Raw genomic sequence first — 20,813 nt, forward strand, 5'->3', positions numbered from 1 at the left:
GAATATATCAGTACTAACTTAAGACGTATTTGTATTCATCTCAAGAGGCTTTTTTTTTTAAGTGAGAGGTCCTATCATCCTGAATGTATCATACGAGATATAAGATCATTTCCATTAGGAAATAATCAAGAGCTATTTTTTTAAGGATGCGATTTTCTTTATTTACATTTGTTCAGGGAGATGTAGCCAGCTTAGGCTAAATCATGAAATGGTTCTCTATGATCTTATCAGCAACAATTAAATGCTGCCTGAACATCTATTTTGGCAGAGTTTTGTGCCAGGTCCTGAGATGAAAAATATGTGACATAATTACTCTACAGAAACGTTTTCAAATCCACTTGGTGAAGTAAGCCATAATACAGGTTCACAATCCTTTGATGGAAAATGGGCAAAAATTCGTTTGATGTCTAAATCTTTCCCGAAGTCATATGGTTAGAAAACATGAGTTGAATTTGACATTAGGCTACTTATAATCTTTATTTGTGCCAGTTTGTGTTTCACTGCAGAAATTTTCTTGTATTTGATTATAGGGTGCTGTCCCAGATCTCACTAGAAGCGTTATGGAGAAAAATCCAAAAATCTACAAATTCCAAAATATATCTAGCCCTAAGAATTTCAAATAAGAGGTTATAAAACTGTGCAACAGTGAGATAGCCCTTGGTGATTGTCAACTTAATGAATGAGTGCCTGGAGATTTAGAAGGGGGTGAGGGGAGGGGGGCTGCTACTAAAATGTTAGCAGGTGAAGGGAAATTTCCTGCAAGGAGAGCTCTTAGCTGAGACTCAAAGGGTGTTCTCAGACAACAAAAGTAAAGGATTATTACGTGACACAGCTCCAGAGAGTGACATTCCCACTGTAGTCTGTGAATGACACCCCATAGATAGTCACCCACAGCGTGCAGGACCAGGTGGGAGAGGTTTCTAGGTAGGAATGACCAGCATGAAAGGCACAGAGGAGGCAGTAAACAGGGAATACCCAGGGATCTTTAAGTTAACTCATGCAGCCAGATCACGGAGTTTATTGAAGGAGGCAAGAGATGACAGATCAATAAAATGCAAAGGCAGGTCTGGGTTATCCACAAGACGGGGTATCTCTTCCCCATAAGGTCACTGGTTATAAGCAGAATCTTACTTCACAGCCCTATGGGCATGTAAGCACATAAAAACACCCTAAACTTTAGTCCCTTCCATACACTGTACCGCTTTCTTCTTTTCTAAGGAAAGTTGCTTGGTGCATACAATCCATTCTCAGAAAGGGATTTTTGAAAAACGTGTTACATAAGCTTTTATCTTGCAAGTCCTGTTAGGCAGAAAGTATCCCGAAAGAAAGAAACCTGATAATTCTGAACTTTTGACCGTGAGATTGTTCTGCAAAATGGAAACCAAATGAGGTTTAAACACTAGCAGGCTGAATGTGAGCATGTTTTAAGTTTCCTATCCTCCAGCATGAAGGCCTCATCTCCTCAAAAGGCTTTCATGCTTCTGCTACACAAAAGGGCAGAACAATGGAACCAGAACTATCTGGCCCTTTGTTCCACTCACCCATTCATTTACTCACTCCACAAATACACTGGGAGTACACTACGCATAGGAGACAATGTAAGGGTGTGGCTGCAGATAAGATAGGGCGGGCAGCCAGCGTTTTAAAATCAGAGAAAACAAGTCTTAGACTAACTATAATACAAGTGAGTATGGGATTAGGGCAGTAAAGACAATCAGGGCTTGGTGGAGGTAGAGACAGGATGACTTCCGGTTGGTAAGAAAGAGGCAAGGAAAGGCGTGACAGAGGGGGCAACTTTTGAGCTGGTCCTTGAGGGTATATTTGGACAAGTAGAAATGGGATTGACAAGCAGAGATGGAATCTGGAAGAAGATCAAGGCAGACTGCTGACATGCAGGCACAACATTCTCGAATTAGCCTCTGACCTCGCCCTCCGGTTGCTGACGTTCTAGTGGGGAAGATGAGACATGAACACAGCGATAACCCAAGACAGGCCACGATAATGTGACCGCGACTGCTTGGATCTCTGGGTCTAGGGCAAGAGCTCTCAGCCAGAGGCAGAGTCTGAGCTGAACTTCCTCCTTACCCATTCAAGCCACACCACATGCTGAAATTGAAAATATGAGCTCTCTGAAGTAATGGCCTGTTGTTATATAACACATCTGTTTTCCTTTGTGTGTCGAACAGCCCTTTAGGGAAAATTCCAAGGAGCTATAGGGTACATATTCTTCCTCCTCCTGTTATAATTGGCTGGGGTCAAGAGGCAGAAGAGCCGAGATTCATTCATGATGGAAATAATCCAAGGCCTTACCCTCTCTGTTTCCCGGAGCAGTCTTACATTTCTTTAACCAGTCCCCTGGCTGAAGCTCAGGCCTCCCTCCCTTCAGTGCACCGCTGAGAGCCCTCCCTCCCACTTCTCCTTCTCACAAACACCCACCAAAGGTATGGCTTTGAGCGAATGGGAAAGACTCAAGTCTGAAAATCTGCCCGGCACGAGCCATCACCCTTTTTCTCACCTTAGCAGAAATTTCAAAGTGAGGCTTACAAAAGTTAAAATCTCTGAGCCTGGCTAATTATGAGAAACACAGCAACCGTGACTAGAGGAAGTTTTGTTTTCAAACGGAGGCCTCAAGCCTCCCCACCCCAGGCGCAAGCCTGTCGGTCCTTTCCGGCACCTTTGTCTGACCTCTTGCCGAGGTCAGTATGGGGCTGGAGGGAGATAGATATCTTGAAACCAGCAGGAACATGTCATTCCAACCCTTCCCCGCGTTTCAAAGAGGTTCTTTTGGGTTTGGGGGAAACAGAGGCTGCCAGCTTTTTAATGTACTTTCAAGGCAGCACATTATGTGAACTTTCATCCTGTCCTTAAAACAGAAAGGAGATGTTTGGTTTCCATTGAGCCTTCAACTACTTCTCGAAAAGAGGCCAAAATGACACAGTGGCTTCATGATGGAGTAGCAAGGTTTAAGACAAGTTCCGAGGCTTCTGGTGTCCTGTGTCTGTTTGGTGAGGGGTGAGTACCCCTAACTGGCGACGGAGGAACTCCTCAAGCACAGAGTTCGTTTCGAATAGAGCAGTGGCTCTGAAAGCGCAGCTCCTGGACCAGCAGCATCAGCACTGCCTGGAACTGTGGGAAATGCAGATTCTCAGGCCCCAGCCTAGAACACTGAATCAGAAATTCTGCAGGTGGGGCCTATGCATCTGTGCTCTAAGGGGCCCTGCAGCTGATTCTCACTAGACCAAATAAACAAACCCTCCACTTCAAGAGAAGGTTCTGTTGCTGGTGAGTGTTCACTGAATGCCATAGAGCTGAGCAAATAGACTAAAAATGCTGCCTCCTTTGGACCATTTAGGTTTTTGTGTTGTTGTTTTTATTTTTAACATGAGCCTGACATCAGAACAGTTGCTGTGATTGGAAAAAGAAAGAAAACTCTATGGGACTATGAACACAGAGCTAACATGGGGGTAATTCAAGTAAGAGAACCCCAGCTCTGTGCCAGGTGCTGTGCTAAGGGCTTTCTTTTCCACATCTTACAGAGAGCTCTGAATTGTTTTAATGTCTTTTTTTTTTTTTTTTTTTTTTTTTTTTTTTTTTTTTTTTTACGTATTAGAAAGGTTTCGGTCAAACTAAAATTGAATACTCACTGAGGGGAACGTCATTCTTGGCTTCCTTTTTAAGCTTTATTCTTCTTCCTAGAACCATGCAGAAGAAGGCAGAGCCAGCATTTACCAGTCTGTATTCACCAACTCTTCCAAAGAGATGATGTGCTTTCCAGACTTCCCTTATCCTGATGATTACCCCAACTATATGCACCACAGCAAACTCCAGGAATACATAAGGACATTTGCTCAAAAGAAGAATCTTTTAAGATACATACAGTTTGAGGTAAGGGCCTTATAACTGGTGCTGTTGATCTCAGTATGTTTATCGATTGGGGGTGAAGCAAGGATATAGTATTATTCTGTTCTAGAAATGAGAGCCAAATATTTGGAGACCTCACCAATCAAATGTTGGTTTGGTTTATAACGTATTCATGTATTGGGGTTTTTTTTCTCCCTAAACATGTTCTCCACTAGTCTCTGAGAGCTTTTAGCATACAATAGAAAATATTAGAAAAGACTCTACCATCATAGTACATTCCACCCTCATACTGTTGTGTTTTAGAGACATTCCCAAATTGTCTAGTCCATAATTAGACTTCTTGGGTTCAATGCCAATGAACTGTGGTTCAAGAAGCCATGGCATTCTTTAGAAGTTGTGCCATTATGAGGAGAGTAAACATTGAAATGAATGACGAACATAGTCATTGCTCTCATCCTTCACCCACTTAGTTCCTTAGACTAGCTGTTTATAACAGAGATGCCTTGGCTCCTTAAGTAACAATAATACTTTGCATTTGTTTAGAATTCTTAATCTCAATTCATTACTGTTAAATGCAAAGCATATATATGTAGTGAGAAAAATAATCAACAAAGTTATGAATTGGGATTATATTTAATATAATTTCATTTATTTATTATTTTATTTTTATATTTAATATAATTTTACATATATTTACATAATAGTCATGCTATGGAAGTGACTAATATTTCCAAGTGACTAATATTCCAAGTGACTAATAATACAGAGAGTATCTGTACATTGCAAAGGAGAAATAAGGACTGATAACCCTGAGACATCCCCATATTTATGGAATTGATAGAAAATGTGGTCAGAGAGAAAGAAGCCACGAATGTCGGTTGAGGGTGGCAGTAAGCAAATGACATGGCATCTTTCACAAGAATATTCAGTGTAATTTACCCCAGATCTACTAACTAGATGTCAAAAAAGTAAATATGCTCCACTGAGTAATTTTCCTTGGGAGATTTGAAGAATCACTATGACTCCTTATTTTAATGGTTTCCCTTATATTTCTCAATGATCAGGTGAGCTCATGACAATTATTTCCTCTACAGAAACACTGTGAGAAAATTAAAACCCATAGAATTGTAAATAGAAGGAATTTCTTTCTGTTTTCTTTAAGACCCTGGTTTCTAGTATAAAGAAATGTCCCAACTTCTTAGTCACTGGACAATGGGAAGTTGTTTCAGAAAAGGATGGGAAAGAGGAATCTGCTATTTTTGATGCTGTAATGATTTGTTCAGGACATCATGTATACCCCAATCTACCAATTGATTCCTTTCCTGGTAAGTGTGGAAAATATACAATAGTCTGGGGACTTATACACAAACATCAAGGGTTGAGAGAGATCTTTCCATAGATTGTATGTAATAATTATCCTTAAGTTTCCAAAAATTTCAAAACAAAATTTTAAAGTGTGATGATATGTGAAATACAGTAATAATTGGCCTCCTAAACCCTTATGCTAAAATTTTGAATCAAGGACCTGCAAGTCAGAGATCAGATGAAGACCTGCAGAGGAAGTGCTTGTATAGAGGAAGGGCTGTTAGTAGTCATCTATAGGCACGTTTTGCAAATTTCGGTGTGTGTGTGTGTGTGTGTGTGTGTGTGTGTGTGTGTGTGTGTGTAGTGGCATACTCCATTACTATACAAAAGCGCCAGAGGTCAAGTAAATACAATACACGAGCAAACTTCCTGTCCCCTTCCTTCCTTCCTTCCTTCTTTCCTTGCAACAGGAACACATGTCCACTGTAAAATCTGCAGGCATGCTGTTCATAGGCCAAGATAATTAAAAGAGTAAGACTCAGGAAGAAGAGAAGATTAAAAGCATGAAGGTCAAGAGGCAGTATATTTGGGGGCTCTGAGTGTAGCCTTAGAACACTCGGCCTCAACCTCTTATTCCACTAGTTCCTTACCGTGTGACCTAAGATGAGTCAGCTTAATTTCTTTGTCTTGATTTCCTTGTCTTTTAAAATGGAGATACTAGTATCAGCCACTCAGAGATGTTATCAAGATTAAATGGTTAAACTGTAAATCCTTTAGCAGAGGGCCTAGCCCACAGTAAGTACTCAATAAATATTAGCTATTATTACTATCAAACTGTAAGTTCCCATACTGTAAGTTTTTTAAAGCACTGTAAATACTTAGTTTGGGGGTTAGTGTCAAAAAAACCCAGAACATGTCCATTGTGTAAATAGACAAAGGATAAGTGTATTCCAACCAGGAAACTTTTTTAAAAATTAAGACTGATAATAGGAATTTTTTTAAAAATGAGAACAGTGAGTCTTCATCATTTCTTCTGAAAATCAACTCAAACCACTCCTCATGTTCCACTTAGGCCTACAGCAGTTTCAAGGCCACTACCTCCACAGCAGGGACTATAAGGACCCGGAAGCCTTCAAGGGGAAAAGGGTCCTTGTGATCGGCCTGGGGAACTCAGGATCTGACATTGCGGTGGAGCTCAGTCGTCTGGCTGCACAGGTACACTTTGAGAAACAAACCTGGGGTACAGCTGTGCTCTTAAATCAAAGCTTAGGCACCGAGGCTCACGTTAGCCATGTCGTTCAACAAGGGATCCACCTATTGCATGTGCCCATTGAATCAAGGAGGACTTGAGACATTCTCCCTGTGAAGCAAGGTAATGTGGCCCAGGCTAGCAAGGAAGTCCATTCTGCCGGACCCAGAGGTAAGTCTACGTGTGTATATATGTATATATAAGAGTGCATTTTTTTATTTAATTTTGTGTCCTGATCACCTCTAAGCAAACTGTTGCTAGTCAGGATCCACCTTTATTTATTTAAGACTATGTCTTATCACCTACCATACAAAAGGCATTGTGCTTATCATTCTGAAGGTCTGGAAGACACGTACAATTTGGTTCTTACTGTCATTTATCCACTCAACAGCCAGCGCTAAACAAACACTGGGCACATGTTATATGCCAGAACTACGTGTCAGACTAGAAATAAACACAGAAATAAGTCAGACTACTTCTTGACTTCCAGGAGCAGTCAGTGGGTGGAGGTGAGATGACAGGCACTAAAGAAGGTAATAAAATTTCAGTGACATTAGGTGTGGCAATGGCAGCACCATAAAAAGAGAACCTAGCTTAGCATGGATTAAGTCGAGGAAGGCTTCCCGAAAGACTCTAAGCTAAATCATCCATGACCAACAGACCTTGAAGAACCTAACCTATTTTTAAGGAAACATGTGCTCAATAAACAAATTGTTAAGTGTATGTAAATAAAACCTAAGGAATTCTTTGAAGTTCAATTCCCTTGGGTTGTCACAGAAGTGGCATTATAGACAAGCAGCTGGGCTTGTCTCAGAGCCCAGACAGCTGCCATGATTTGGGTGCCTAGCAGAGGTTGCAGAGTGGGTGTGAAAGAAGGACTGGAAGAGGAGACTTTAGACTGAGAACTGAATTAACTCTTTGGCATCTCTCCAGCCTAATTTCAGATAGAGATTTAGCTACATTTCTCCCACCCAATCCGGCAACTACCACCACCCGCCACCACTGAGGCTCTGGACCGGCTGGTCCCCACCAGTCCTACCATAGATGTCTCTGACTCTGAAGATTAGGCCCGTCACAATTGAATACACAGCCCTCTTGTTCCAAGATGACAAGTTCTCATTATTTCAACAACTGTGCACTAGCACTCTGGGGTATAGAGAGGCAGAGTAGTTCTGTCTCTACCTAGTTTCAATCATGGATTATTCATCTTGACCCAACTCTTTAAAAATGCTCCTGCCTGGATATTGAGGGAAATGTATGGAGATGTCGCCAGAACATGTCCATCGTGTAATATCTACTTCTTTCTTACAGAGTGACATTGAAATCCATGTTGCCTTCCCCAACAGGTCATTATCAGCAGCAGAAGTGGTTCCTGGGTCATGAGCCGGGTTTGGAATGATGGCTATCCTTGGGACATGGTATACGTGACCCGTTTTGCAACCTTCCTCCGGAATGCCCTTCCTTCATTTGTCTCTGACTGGTTGTATGTCAAGAAGATGAACACGTGGTTTAAGCATGAGAACTACGGCCTGATGCCTTTAAATGGGTACTACGAGTAACTCCTGTTGTATCATCCAAAAAAGTGGGGCACTAGCTTCATTTGAAGTTGTTCTCTCTAGGTCTAACTTTAGTCATCTCGCTGAGGTTATTGGGATTAAACTGAGGACTGCATAAGTGACACAGCATACTCGGAGATCATGCATGGGGTGAAAATCTTACTGAAATGACTCTAGTGGGGAAAGGTATTTGGGAAGATACAAAATGGCAGAGGAGCAGGCAGCTAGCTAGATCCCCTGACACGCAAGATTCATTTGTGGTAGCTACGAGCTATAGCATAGACTTTTGAGGGCTGAACCGATTCATGAATTGTCTTTTTGAGGAGTATCTTACCCATGCTATGGATGAATGGGGATAACAATGATAATATCTATCCTGGAGACTGTTGTGGTATGCGGTAAGATAAAAAATCAAGGCACTTTATAAACTATAAAGCTTTACAAATATTGGTTCTTATGAATCTCAAATTTTCCAATATGCTTCTAAAGAGCAATGAACAAAGCAGTGTTAATCACATGTCTCAGAAAGCAGAAAATCTCAAAATGAAAGTGCTCACTTCCTCGACCACAGAGTCTGGGATTGCAGCAGGACAATCGGGACGCATGGAACGTGTAAAACAGTGCAGATTCACAAAACTGATGTAGCCTGTAAAATTAATATTTGTTTATATACTTCTCTATAGAGGCAGAGCCCAACAACTACTGATGAGAAAGGCATTCTAGGGGCACCGGGGTGGCTCAGTCGGTAGAGCATGCAACTCTTGATCTCAGGGTTATGAGTTCAAGCCCCATGTTGGGTGTAGAGGTTATGTAAAAATAAAATCTTTTAAAAAATGTTCATTGTGTTTAGAGAATCAGACAAGGAAAAGTAAGAGGAAACTGTAAATTGAAATAGCAAATGCCAGGTTCAGGAGCCCCTCACCCCACGACATTTATCCTACCTAGTCTGGCGGACGGTTACATCCCTAAAGAAAAAAAGATATTGATTTCATGCATTTAAAATTATGTTTAATATAACAGAAGCTCCAAAGCCTGAGCTAATTAAGATTTTTGTCTTCTAAGAGCAACTGCAAATCATATTTGGCTTTGCCCTTTAGACAGTTGAAACATAGATTTGGAAATCCATTCATTCCAAGAATGAAGCTCCCTCTTAGAAAAGGTTCCAGTTACCTTAAGGTATTGATGCCACCTTCTCACTCCTCCCTTGGGTAGGGGGCAGGGGGAAAAAACAGGTTTTACTGTGACCTACTTCTTGTCACCTTATAAGGCAAAAGAAGAGGTTGCAGAATGATTGATGTCGAGCATGGTGTGGAAGCATCTAGACAGATTCTAAGATTTATAAAATTTCTGAGTGTTTGAGATACTTGGAGTAAATTCCAAAATCCCTGAATCCTAGAATGTTGGCAACCAACGTAAAGCAGGCAATGGCAATAAAGCAGCTCACCAAGCAAATCTGATTTTCTGATAGAAGGCCTCATTTATAATACTAGTTCACTTATAACAATGATGCTTGCAAGTGGCAGGCACTGTTTTAAATCCTTTACAGGTAATGTTCATTTAATTCTCACAACAGTATGAGGTAGATTCTATCACTATCCCCATCTCCCACACAAGGAAACGAATACAGAGAAGTAGCCACTCGTGAGAAACAGAGGTAGATTATAAACCTGGGCCATCTGGTTCCAGCTTCTTCACCCTAAAGCACTGCTTATGGCTAGGAACTAGTTTTATTCTCACCTATTCGGTGAATCACCAAATCATATAAGCACCCAGAAGGAAATCCAAGCTTCAAAGGGCCAGAAGACGCAGCTCAGACAGAAATTCTTTTTTTTTTTTTTAAGATTTTATTTACTTATTTGAGAGAGAGAGCATGAGCAGGGGGAAGGGCAGAGGGAGAAGCTAACTCCCTGCTGTGCAAGGAGCCTGGTGCGGGACTCGATCCCAGGACCCCAGGATCGTGACCTGAGCTGAAGTCAGACGTCCCTCAGACAGAATTTCTTAAGGATTGTTGCAGGCAATAGGAAAAAAACTGCCACAAAAGGAGAGCTCAGCTGTTCTCATGCTCAAGTTTAACCCCTCAGATTTGGTTCCAGTGCTATGAACTGTTGCAGATATTTCTTGGACTTGAGGTATGTTACAGCAAGAGCCTTTGTCTCTTGTTTCTGAACAGCCCCCTGAGGAAAGAGCCTGTGTTCAATGACGAGCTCCCATCCCGCATCTTGTGTGGCACTGTGTCCATCAAGCCCAGCGTGAAGGAGTTTACGGAGACCTCGGCTGTGTTTGAGGATGGCACCGTGTTTGAGGCCATCGACTCCATCATCTTCGCAACGGGCTATGGTTACGCCTACCCCTTCCTTGATGACTCCATCATCAAAAGCAGAAACCATGAGGTCACCTTGTTTAAAGGCATCTTCCCCCCCAAAATGGAGAAGCCAACCTTGGCTGTGATTGGCCTTGTCCAGTCCCTTGGGGCTGCCATCCCCACAGCTGACCTGCAGGCTCGCTGGGCTGCTAAAGTGTTTGCAAGTAGGTGGACCATTCTGTCTTTTATCCATTTAGTCAATGAACATTTATTGAGTACCTACTATATGCCAAGTACTGGGCTAGGTGCTAGGAATACAAAAGGAACAAGACATACTCCTTGACGTTACACAGTCTAAAATAGAGCCAGGGGCATGTTACAATAGGGGAAGTCTTAGGGTGTTCTGTAAGGGAATATAAAACAGAGGCAAGAAGCATAAGAAATAGAGAAAGGGACTAAAGTATGGAGGGCCTTAGGAGCTGTGTTGTAGAGCTTCGATGTCTCATAGGGAAATTGGAGGGACTCTGCAAGGCTTTAAGCAAGAGAAAGACAGCAGTAGGTAAAGGCAATGTCAAGATACATTGTGAAGGTTAGAAGGGCCCTGGAGGGGGGGCGCCTGGGTGGCACAGCGGTTAAGGGTCTGCCTTCGGCTCAGGGCGTGATCCCGGCGTTATGGGATCGAGCCCCACATCAGGCTCCTCCGCTAGGAGCCTGCTTCTTCCTCTCCCACTCCCCCTGCTTGTGTTCCCTCTCTCGCTGGCTGTCTCTTTCTCTGTCAAATAAATAAATATAATCTTTAAAAAAAAAAAAAAAAAAAAAAAAAGAAGGGCCCTGGAGGATGTTGCGGACAATGCTAGGGATCTTACTGGCGTCCAACAGCCAGAATAACGAAGTCGGGCCACACCTACTCTATTGACCATCTTCTCCTCCTCCCTCCACCCTAGACCCCATGGTCTCCAGTGGCTACAAGTGTACTTTTGTGAGGAAATCAAGAATATGAGGATTGCCTGAAGAAAGGCAATGTTTTAAATATATTGATTTAATTTACATCAATCATACTGATCAACATTATTACTTAAAGTGTCTTTTTATTCAAGGGTTCAAAAACCTTGGTCAATATAGGTATACCTCACCTAACATACTGTCCATAAAAACTTAGACTATAGGGGCGCCTGGGTGGCTCAGTCGTTAAGCGTCTGCCTTCAGCTCAGGGCATGATCCCAGCATTCTGGGATTGAGCCCCGCATCAGGCTCCTCTGCTGGGAGCCTGCTTCGTCCTCTCTCACTCCTCCTGCTTGTGCTCCCTCTCTCGCTGGCTGTTTCTGTGTCAAATAAATAAATAAAAATCTAAAAAAATTAAATAAATAAAAACTTAGACTCTAGGTAATGAAGAAAATGTTACAATCATAGACTGTATGCTTTCTCAAAATGTCGTGGATAAATAAGCTATTTCAAGTGTACCACGAAGGATCATTATTTAAATAAACCCTGGCATGAAATCTTTTATAAGGGTGCTTTCCGTAAAATAGTTCCATTGCGTTTTTCTCTTAAAGGCACAACAGTGCCAAACACCTGGGGTTTTACAAAAAAGTTGGCTACAGTTCATAAACCCAAGAAATTTACATGAAACAAAATGTATCACTTAGTCATTCAGCAAATATTTATGGAGCACTACTATGTACCACACTCTGTCTTGGCACTTGGGACACAACATCAAAGGAAGCAGACAAAAATTCTAGCGCACATCTGACCACAAGGTACTAGCAGGCTAGGTAATATTCTGACTAGGACGTTTCTCCACCATGAATGTCATAACAGCTTTCTGCCACTGTTACAAAAGCAAAAGGGCTACCCTCAGCAACCAGATGACCCCCCACTGATAAGGTATTGCAAAACACTAAAAATTTTCCAATGCCCCTTAATATCCCCTCTGGCTGCAAGCTGATGCTGGCAAGCCCATGCTTCCTTCCATTGTTCCATTTTAATTGCCATGTACCTCAGAGTGAACTGTTTTAGCAGATTATTTCTTGAAAGAATTATTAATAAGAGGATGCAAATAAGAAATACAAAGAAACTGTTAAGCTATTATGTGTATAAGGTATATCTCAGGCATGTTGAGGATTAGGCCTTATATGACGTCACAGCAATATGAGATTGGGTGATTTGAAGCCATAAACTTCTCTGCTCTCACTATCTCACTGCCGGCCAACTTTGCTATTCACAGAGGGGGTTCATTGCCATCCCAAGTCTTAATTTCTGTAAATTGTTATTCTACCAAAGATACCAAAGATAGCTCCTCTTGATACAAAATCTTTTAGGGACATAGTTCATAAGTACTAAGAAAAACTCACCATGTGTCATTATATATTTCTGATTTTTTCATCTTTTTCAATATTTCTTTCTCATTTCTTTTCTAGAATCATGTACCTTGCCAACCACAAGTGAAATGATGGATGATATTGATGAGAAAATGGGGAAGAAACTCAAGTGGTAAGAGATTACACTTGCTAATGAAACAAATCCTAAGTTTTTCCTTTATATGTAGGAAAATATTTATCTATTTTATAATATGTTTAGTAGTCAAAGTTCACGTTTTTGGAACACTTGCTATGATCAAGCAGTATTCGATAGGAAAATTATAGTCATTACACGTCACCTGTCGTGTTAAAGCACACTACACTCCAGAGTATGGTTTCTCAAATGGGGGTGATTTCGATCCCCAGGGGACATTTGGCAAATTCCAGAGACATTTTTGGTTATTGAAGTATAGAGGGTATACTATTGGCATCTAATGTGTAGAAAGTGAGGATACTGCTAAAGACCCTACATTGCAGAGGACAGGCCCCCTAAACAAAGAATTATCCAGCTCAAACATCTCCAGGAAGTCCTTTCCATCAGCCACATGTCCGCCAGCAAGCTAACTAGTGGGGAACTGAGCACTGTAATAGGAAAACCAAATGAAGAACTAAACTGAATTCACCTGCCCTGGTATTTTTTTCTAAAAGAATATTCATTTCTGATTCATCCAAACATAGGTTCTCAAGTACACCATAAATGGGATTTGTAGAAAGTCATTTAAGTGGCTGGACATCAGATATTGAAATGTAATTTTTATGTTAATTCCTTCTATATAAGTATATCCTTTTCAAATTATATATTAAAACCTGTTGAAAGAATAATTAAATAATGAATCCCACCAAATGAAGAGCTGACTGTAGAAGAAGTTTCTTTCCTCTTTCAAGCTCTAACACATCATTCACTGGGTGCTGCCAGGTAGTTGCTGGTGAAGGTTCTAGAGAAGAGAAGACCTGGAACCTTCCGACTTAACAAAATCTCTCCTGCATCTCATCCAGTTCACAGGACAGCTCTGAGAAGCGGGCACCCCTGTGTGCTAGCAGTTCACGCAACTCTCTACTTACCACCCTTTATAATACAGGCCACTAGGAATAAGGAGGAGGAAGAAGAGAAGCCCCAAAGTCAACCTCATTTCTTAAATGGTAGCCCGTTCTTCAGGGCTTGTAAAAGTAAATGAGACCATGCCCCAAAATCTAACATTGGGGCAGATCGCAAACGATGTTATGTAAAGAATAACCATGTGTTAAAGAGTAAACTAAGTTAATCAGTCATCTGGACACACGAAGGTCAGTTCGCTCCAGGCCAGAGGCAGAAGACCGAAATAACATCAAACTTAGAGATTAGGAAGGAGAAAAGAAAATCAATTCATTTATAGCCAAAGAACAAATGATAAAGTCAATGCTGTGGAGAAAGAGGAGTAGGATAACCCTGGAGGTGCTAACTCAAATGCTACTTTTCGGAGGTAGTAAGAAATCAGTGCTTGGTTTACAACTGTGCTCATTCCACTATGTTCTTTTCTTTCCTCAGGTTTGGCCAGAGCCAGACTTTGCAGACAGATTACATCACATACATGGACGAGCTGTGCTCCTTCATAGGGGCCAAGCCTAACATACCGTGGCTTTTCCTGACTGATCCCCAGCTGGCTCTGGAGGTGTTCTTTGGTCCTTGCAGCCCATACCAGTTTCGACTGATGGGACCAGGGAAGTGGGATGGGGCCAGAAATGCCATCCTGACCCAGTGGGACAGGACAGTAAAGCCAACCAGGACAAGAGCTGTCAGTGAAGCTCAGAGACCCCAACACTTTCACAATTTGCTCAAAATGCTTTCATGCCCACTGCTTTTGCTGGCTGTTTGGCTTACGTTTTATTAATGAGGAAGTCCCTTAGGTCTCAGAGTTTGGTCTAGAAGTTTTATTGTGGATATGTAGGTAGTTAAATTCTAGATAAATACACATACCCATACATAAAATCTCCTAGCTACTCTTTCCCTTCCTGCAGATGTAAAAATGAATTCTGGCGTATTTAACTCAAAGTCTAAATAAAATGGAAAATACTCGGCCTTTCCCTTTCTGATGAGAATCTATACTCTAAAAAGACTTCTCACTTCCTGAATTGGCAAGGTTGGAGGTGCTTGAGATAAGGATGAAGGAGGATGAGCACAAATTTTCAGGATGAACAAAGTTTAGTAAATTTCTTAAGGGTGTTTTATCATGGGGAGAAATGACATCAGAACTATGCTGAATCTTCCAACCCATGACATGAACTCATTTACTTAGATCTTTAATTGCTCTCGGCAGTGTTTTGTAGTTTTCCGTGTAGAGTTCTTACCCATCTTCTGTCAGATTTATTCTATGTCATACTTTTTAACTACAAATGGTAGTTAAACATTTTTTAATTTCCTATTGTTTACTGCTAATATTTAGAAATTCAGTCATTTGTTCTAGTAACTTTTTTGTAAATTCCATAACACTTTCTACATAAATAATCATGTTGTCTAAAATAAAGATAGCTTTACTTCGATTTCGATTTGAATGTCTTTTATCTCTTTTTCTTGCCTTATTGCATTGAAACTCTAGTATAACGTTGAATAGAAGTGGTGACATCAGATTTCCTTGCCTTGTTCCTAATCTTAGGAATAAAGCATTGAGTCTTTTACCAGTAAGAATGCTGTTACCTATAGATATTTCATAAATACGCTTTATCAAGTTGAGGACGTTTTCTTCTATTCCTAGTGAGCTGACAGTTTTGATCAGGAATGGAGGTTGGCTTTTGTCAGATGGTTTGTTTTTTTTTTTGTTTTTTTTTTGCAACTATTGAGATGATCATATAGTTTGGGTTAAAATATGGTGAATTACATTGACTATAAACCCAGCTTTGCACAGTTGATATAAACCCCATCTGGTCATGACATTATTACCTGTTTTATACTCTGTAGGATTATATTTGTTACCATTTGTTAAGGATTTTTGCATGTATGTTTATGATGGATATTGATCAGTATTTTTTTGTGTGTGTGATATTTTGTCTTTGTTTTGGTATCAATGTAACAATGGTCCCATAGAATGAGTTAGAGAGTATTCTGTCCTTTTAAATTTTCCGGAAGAGCTTGTCTGTAATTGGCATTATTGTTTCCTTAAATGTTTGGTAGAATTCATCAGTGATACCATTTTGGTCTCTAGTTCTTTATGGAAAAGTTTTTAAACTACAAATTCAAGTTCTTTAAAAGATACAGGACTACTTAGGTTACGTGTTTCTTCGAGAGAGTTTTGGCAGTATGTATTTTTTAAGCAATTCGTTCGCTTTACCTAAGGGAATTCAGTGGCGCTATGACAGTCTTTTCAATAAATGGTACTAGAGCAATTGGATATTTACATGATATGAAGAAAACTCAATGAATACTTTGCACCATATACAAAAATTAGCTCAAAATGGATCATAGAACTAAATGTAAAAACTGAGTATAAAACTTCTAGAAGAAAACATAAAAGAAAGTCTTTCAATCAGGCAAAGATGTCTTAGATATAATGTCAAATGCACAATCCATAAAAAAATTTATAAATTAGGCTTTATCAAAATTAAGAACCTCCACTCTTGAAAAGACAATGTTAAGAGAATGAAAAGATAGACTACAGATGGGGAGAAAACATTTGCAAATAATATATCTCATAGAGGATGTGTATTCAGAATATATAAAGAAAGCTCAAAATTCAATAATAAGACACACAACCCAATTTAAAAATGGGTAGGATTGAAACAGATCCTTAACCAAAGAAGATATACAGGTGTTAAATAATCATATGAAAAGATATTAAACATCAAGTCACTAAGAAAATGTAAAATAAAATGTTAATACACAGCTTCCCTGACCATACCAAGTGTTATCTAAGAAGTGAAGTAACTAGAGCGCATATGCTGCTGATGGAAATGTGAAATGGTATAACCACTTTAGAAAACAGTGTATTTGCCTTAAAAGTTAAACATATATCTTTCATATGATTTAATAATTCAACTCAGATATTTATTAACCCAGGAAAAATAAAAATATATGTCTATGTAAAAATTGGTACATAGGGGTGCCTGGGTGGCTCAGTCGTTAAGCGTCTGCCTTCGGCTCAGGGCGTGATCGCGGCGTTCTGGGATTGAGCCCCACATCAGGCTCCTCTGCTGGGAGCCTGCTTCTTCCTCTCCCACTCCCCCTGCTTGTGTTCCTTCTCTTGCTGGCTGTCTCTATCTTTATCAAATAAATAAATAAAATATTTTTTTTAAAAACTGGTACATAAATATTCACAGCAGCTCTGGTTGCAGTATCCAAAAGCTATACACAAGCTAATGTAATCAAAACGTTAATAGATAGGGGTACCTGCGTGCCTCAGTTGGTTGAGCAAATGACTCTTGACTTCAGCTCAGGTCATGATCTCAGGGTCCCCAGATCAAGTCCCTGAGCTGGGCTCCCCACTCAGCGGGGAGTCTGCTTGTCTCCCTCTTTCTCTGCTCTTCCCCCTGCTTGCCTGTGCACATGCATTGTCTGTCTCTAGAAGAAATAAATCTTTAAAAAAATGTTAATGGATCAAGTGTGGAACATTCACACAATGTAATACTACTCAGCAATAAAAATGAAAGAACTGCTGTTACCCACAGCAATGTAAATGAACCTCAAAATCACCATACTGAGGGAAAAAGCCAGTTAAAAATAAATACATAATGTATTCTAATTATATAAGATTCTAGAAAGTTCAAATCAATCTAGAGTGAAAGAAATCAAATCAGTGCTTTCCTAGGGATGGTGGGAAGCTGGGAGCTAGGGAAATGTAGGCAGGGGGGATTACCAAGGGGTAGAGGAAATTCTGAGGGGTGATGGATACATTTGTTATATTGATTGTGGTGATAGTTTCACAGATGTATGCACATGCCAAAACTTATCTAATTGTACATTTAAATTTACATAGCTTACTACATGTCTATTGTACCTCAATAAAGCTCTTTTAAAAATATAATGGATACTGGGGGTGGGAGGGATGGGGTGGCTGGTGATGGACATTGGGGAGGGGATGTGCTATGGTGAGCGCCGTGAGTTGTGTAAGACTGATGAATCACAGACCTGTACCCCTGAAACAAATAATACATTATATGTTAATAAAAATAAAATAAAATTTAATTAATCAAATAAGTATAATGGATACTTGCTTTGGAAGACATAAACACAGAGGATTATATGATATTGCTTATATTTCTTGGCTGCCTTTTCATTGTGTACAGCTCTTCAGAGCTCTTTTCTATCTGCTAGATGGGATGCTGCCCAATTCATGAATCATTAAATAAAACCAATTAGATCTTTAACAGATTAAATGGACTACATTACTTTTCATTAACTAAATTTGATGGAATGTTACTTACAAATGCTATATACTTGGTCTTATGTAATAAATACACATACATAAGTCCCTTCCCATCATCTTTACTAATTATGCAAAATTAAATGGGCAAGCCATCTGGTTGGCTCAGTCCATTGAGTATCCACCTCTTGATTTTGGCTAAGTTCATGATCTCCAGGTTTTGGGATTGAGCCCCACATCAAGCTCCATGTTCAGTGGGAGGTCTGCTTGAGGATTCTCTCTCTCCCTTTGCCCCTCCCTCTCTTTGTTCCTCCCTCCTCTCTCTCTCTCTCTCTCTCTCTCTCTCGCTTGCTCTAAAATAAATAAATAAATCTTTTTTTTTTTTTCAAAATGGGTAACAAAGGACTAGGGAGCATGCTGACTCAAAGGGCACTTGATTTTTCTGAATGGGACTTAGCCAGATCATCCTTAAAATTTCTCTGTGTGTGTGTGTGTGTGTGTGTGTGTGTGTGTGTGTGTGTGTTAAGGTGTATATGTGGGTGTGTTTGTAATTGAATCTAGTGTAAGGACTATAGCAGGCAAACTTATTAACAAATTGAATAAATAAAACCTTTTTTTTACCAGTTCATTATCAATGATCATCACTGATTTTTAAACCAGACTGATAGAAAGATTAAGAGACAGCTCTGTTTCATGCCATCAGACACAAAAGAAACTATATATTTAACATTCTACTTAGCCTCTAAAATTCTAGCATAGAGTAATAAACTAAATGCAGTAATATATTTAGCACCGTGATTACAAGAACTCATCAACATTGATTCTCTTCTCTCATGTTTGTCTATTGTGTCATATCTGAATCTTTTAGAAACTTTATTAATATTTGTGACATTTCCTCTAATTATTAACATCAACTTGCCCTATTTTACAATAAGGAAAAAGAAAAAAAAACAAGAAATAGAAACTTTGAGGTAACATGGGGATTAAGAGCAAAACTAAGCCTCTTATTCCCCAATCCAGAGTTCTCTCTAAGATCTATTTGACCAGTTCCTACCATTTCTTCTAAACAGCACATGAGGGCATCAAGAACAGAAAGGACATATTTATATTACCACCCATGAAGTAGTCTTCATATATGGGGATACTCCTCAGAAATATGATTAAATGCATTGTTCATTTTATATGAGTGTGTAATGCATACAAGTATACATAAATACATATGTATACGTGCATATATACAATGTGTACATGCATACATACGTGTGTGTATACAGGCACAGTGCATTTGGTCATATTTCTGAAGACTACTACCTACTTTATACGTGACATGTGTCTATAGAGAGAGAGGGGGGTGCATATATGTGTACACGGTAAGATATGATCAAGATAATAAAGAAATAGAGATATGAAGGGACTATGGGGATATGGGGAAGAGAAATTTTTCTGGGGCATTTTTAGAAAAGTTTCTCCGAGGAAGTGTCATTTGATGTGGACTATATTCTTCATGTCACAGGAGGGAATAAAAGGAACCATTCCTACTGAGAGACCCCCCTCTGCAAAGTTTGGGAGATACAAAGAAGCAGGGCACATTTGAAGAAACGCTGGAAATTCTTCATGACTTCAGGAAGAGTTGGAGGGGGAAAGACAAAGGATGAGCCTAGGGAAGAAAACAGGACCCAGCAGTGGAAGGGAGATTCTCTTTCTGAAGACTTAGCAAGTATCTGGGCTTTGAGTAGAAGATCTAGAACAAAGAGACCAAGTTACCAGGCTGCTATGGGGATCAAAGACAGCCCCTTGGGCATAACACCTGGGCTGTGTCTACCAATTTCTTTAAAGAGATAAGACCACAACCTGGTAATATAATACCTCGATAATCAACAAAGATGTATCTGGATGCGTATTCAAATATGGCTTTTAGTAAAAAAATAGTTGGAGGCAAAATGAATACTAGGGGGAAAGTTTTTTAAAGCCACAAGGAAGTGATAACTGAAATTCCTGTGCAATTTAAATATTTACATCTTACATTATGAGCTCATTCAATGGTCCTCTGCTTAGATTTAATAAGGTTTAGCTTCACTGACTACCTTTTCTTATCTTATATAAAAGAAGTGTAACCAGAGCCTTAATGTCTATGCTTGTTAATCACTCCTACCTGCAGGGGGGAAAAAAAAAGTCATCTTCAGGCATTTGAAGCATTAATTCACGGCAGGGCCTTCACTAAACCACACTGCTAAGTATCTGATGAGTTTCGTACCTAAGGGACTGACTCATACTACAAACCTGCCTTAATGCATTACAGAAACCCTTAAACATCCCAGCCTGGATGCCTTCAGGGACTAGACTCATAAATAAATGAGTGAAGCAGGCAAATTGCATATCAATCATTCTACAGGCAAAGTAAACATAGGGAAGTTAATGTCCTGCCACCCCGTCTACCATCCACACAGATGCAAGTGTGGTATGGCGAGTCCATCCTCAAAACCCTTCCCAACACCTTCAAAAGCTTCCCATCACCCTTTGGACAATGTCCAAGCTCGAGCGCATACAAGGGCCTCCATGAACTGGCCTTCATCTCTCTCATTCTTATTTCTCCCTGCTTCCCTCTTTATACTCACGGTATCAGCCTAGTCCTATTTCTTAAACTCATACCATTATAATTCTCTCTTCCCTGCTTTGGCCCATGCTGTTCCCTTTGTCACAGATATCCTTCACCCCACACACATCTCCACTACCACCTCCTTGGATAACTCCTGCTTTTTTGTTATTTATTCTTTCTCCACAGTGACTTTCTCTGAAGGCCATCATCCTCACTCCTTTTTCCATAGACTCCCATAGACATACGCCTCCTTAGAA

The 20,813-nt window shown here is 40.1% G+C and overlaps 1 protein-coding gene across 1 annotated transcript; it reads left to right on the top strand.

Annotated features, from left to right (window-relative positions):
* Positions 1–2,577: 2,577 nt before the first annotated feature.
* On the top strand, positions 2,578–15,126 carry LOC103667829 (putative dimethylaniline monooxygenase [N-oxide-forming] 6). The gene is made up of 8 exons (XM_008696054.2): positions 2,578–3,282; positions 3,697–3,885; positions 5,024–5,186; positions 6,239–6,381; positions 7,762–7,961; positions 10,142–10,497; positions 12,691–12,763; positions 14,156–15,126. The coding sequence occupies exons 2-8, from the start codon at positions 3,760–3,762 to the stop codon at positions 14,496–14,498; spliced, it is 1,404 nt and encodes a 467-aa protein (XP_008694276.1). The 5' UTR covers positions 2,578–3,282; positions 3,697–3,759; the 3' UTR covers positions 14,499–15,126.
* Positions 15,127–20,813: the final 5,687 nt, after the last annotated feature.

Source organism: Ursus maritimus, unplaced genomic scaffold (assembly GCF_017311325.1).
Source record: "Ursus maritimus isolate PB19 unplaced genomic scaffold, ASM1731132v1 scaffold_2, whole genome shotgun sequence".
Lineage (NCBI taxonomy): Eukaryota > Metazoa > Chordata > Mammalia > Carnivora > Ursidae > Ursus > Ursus maritimus.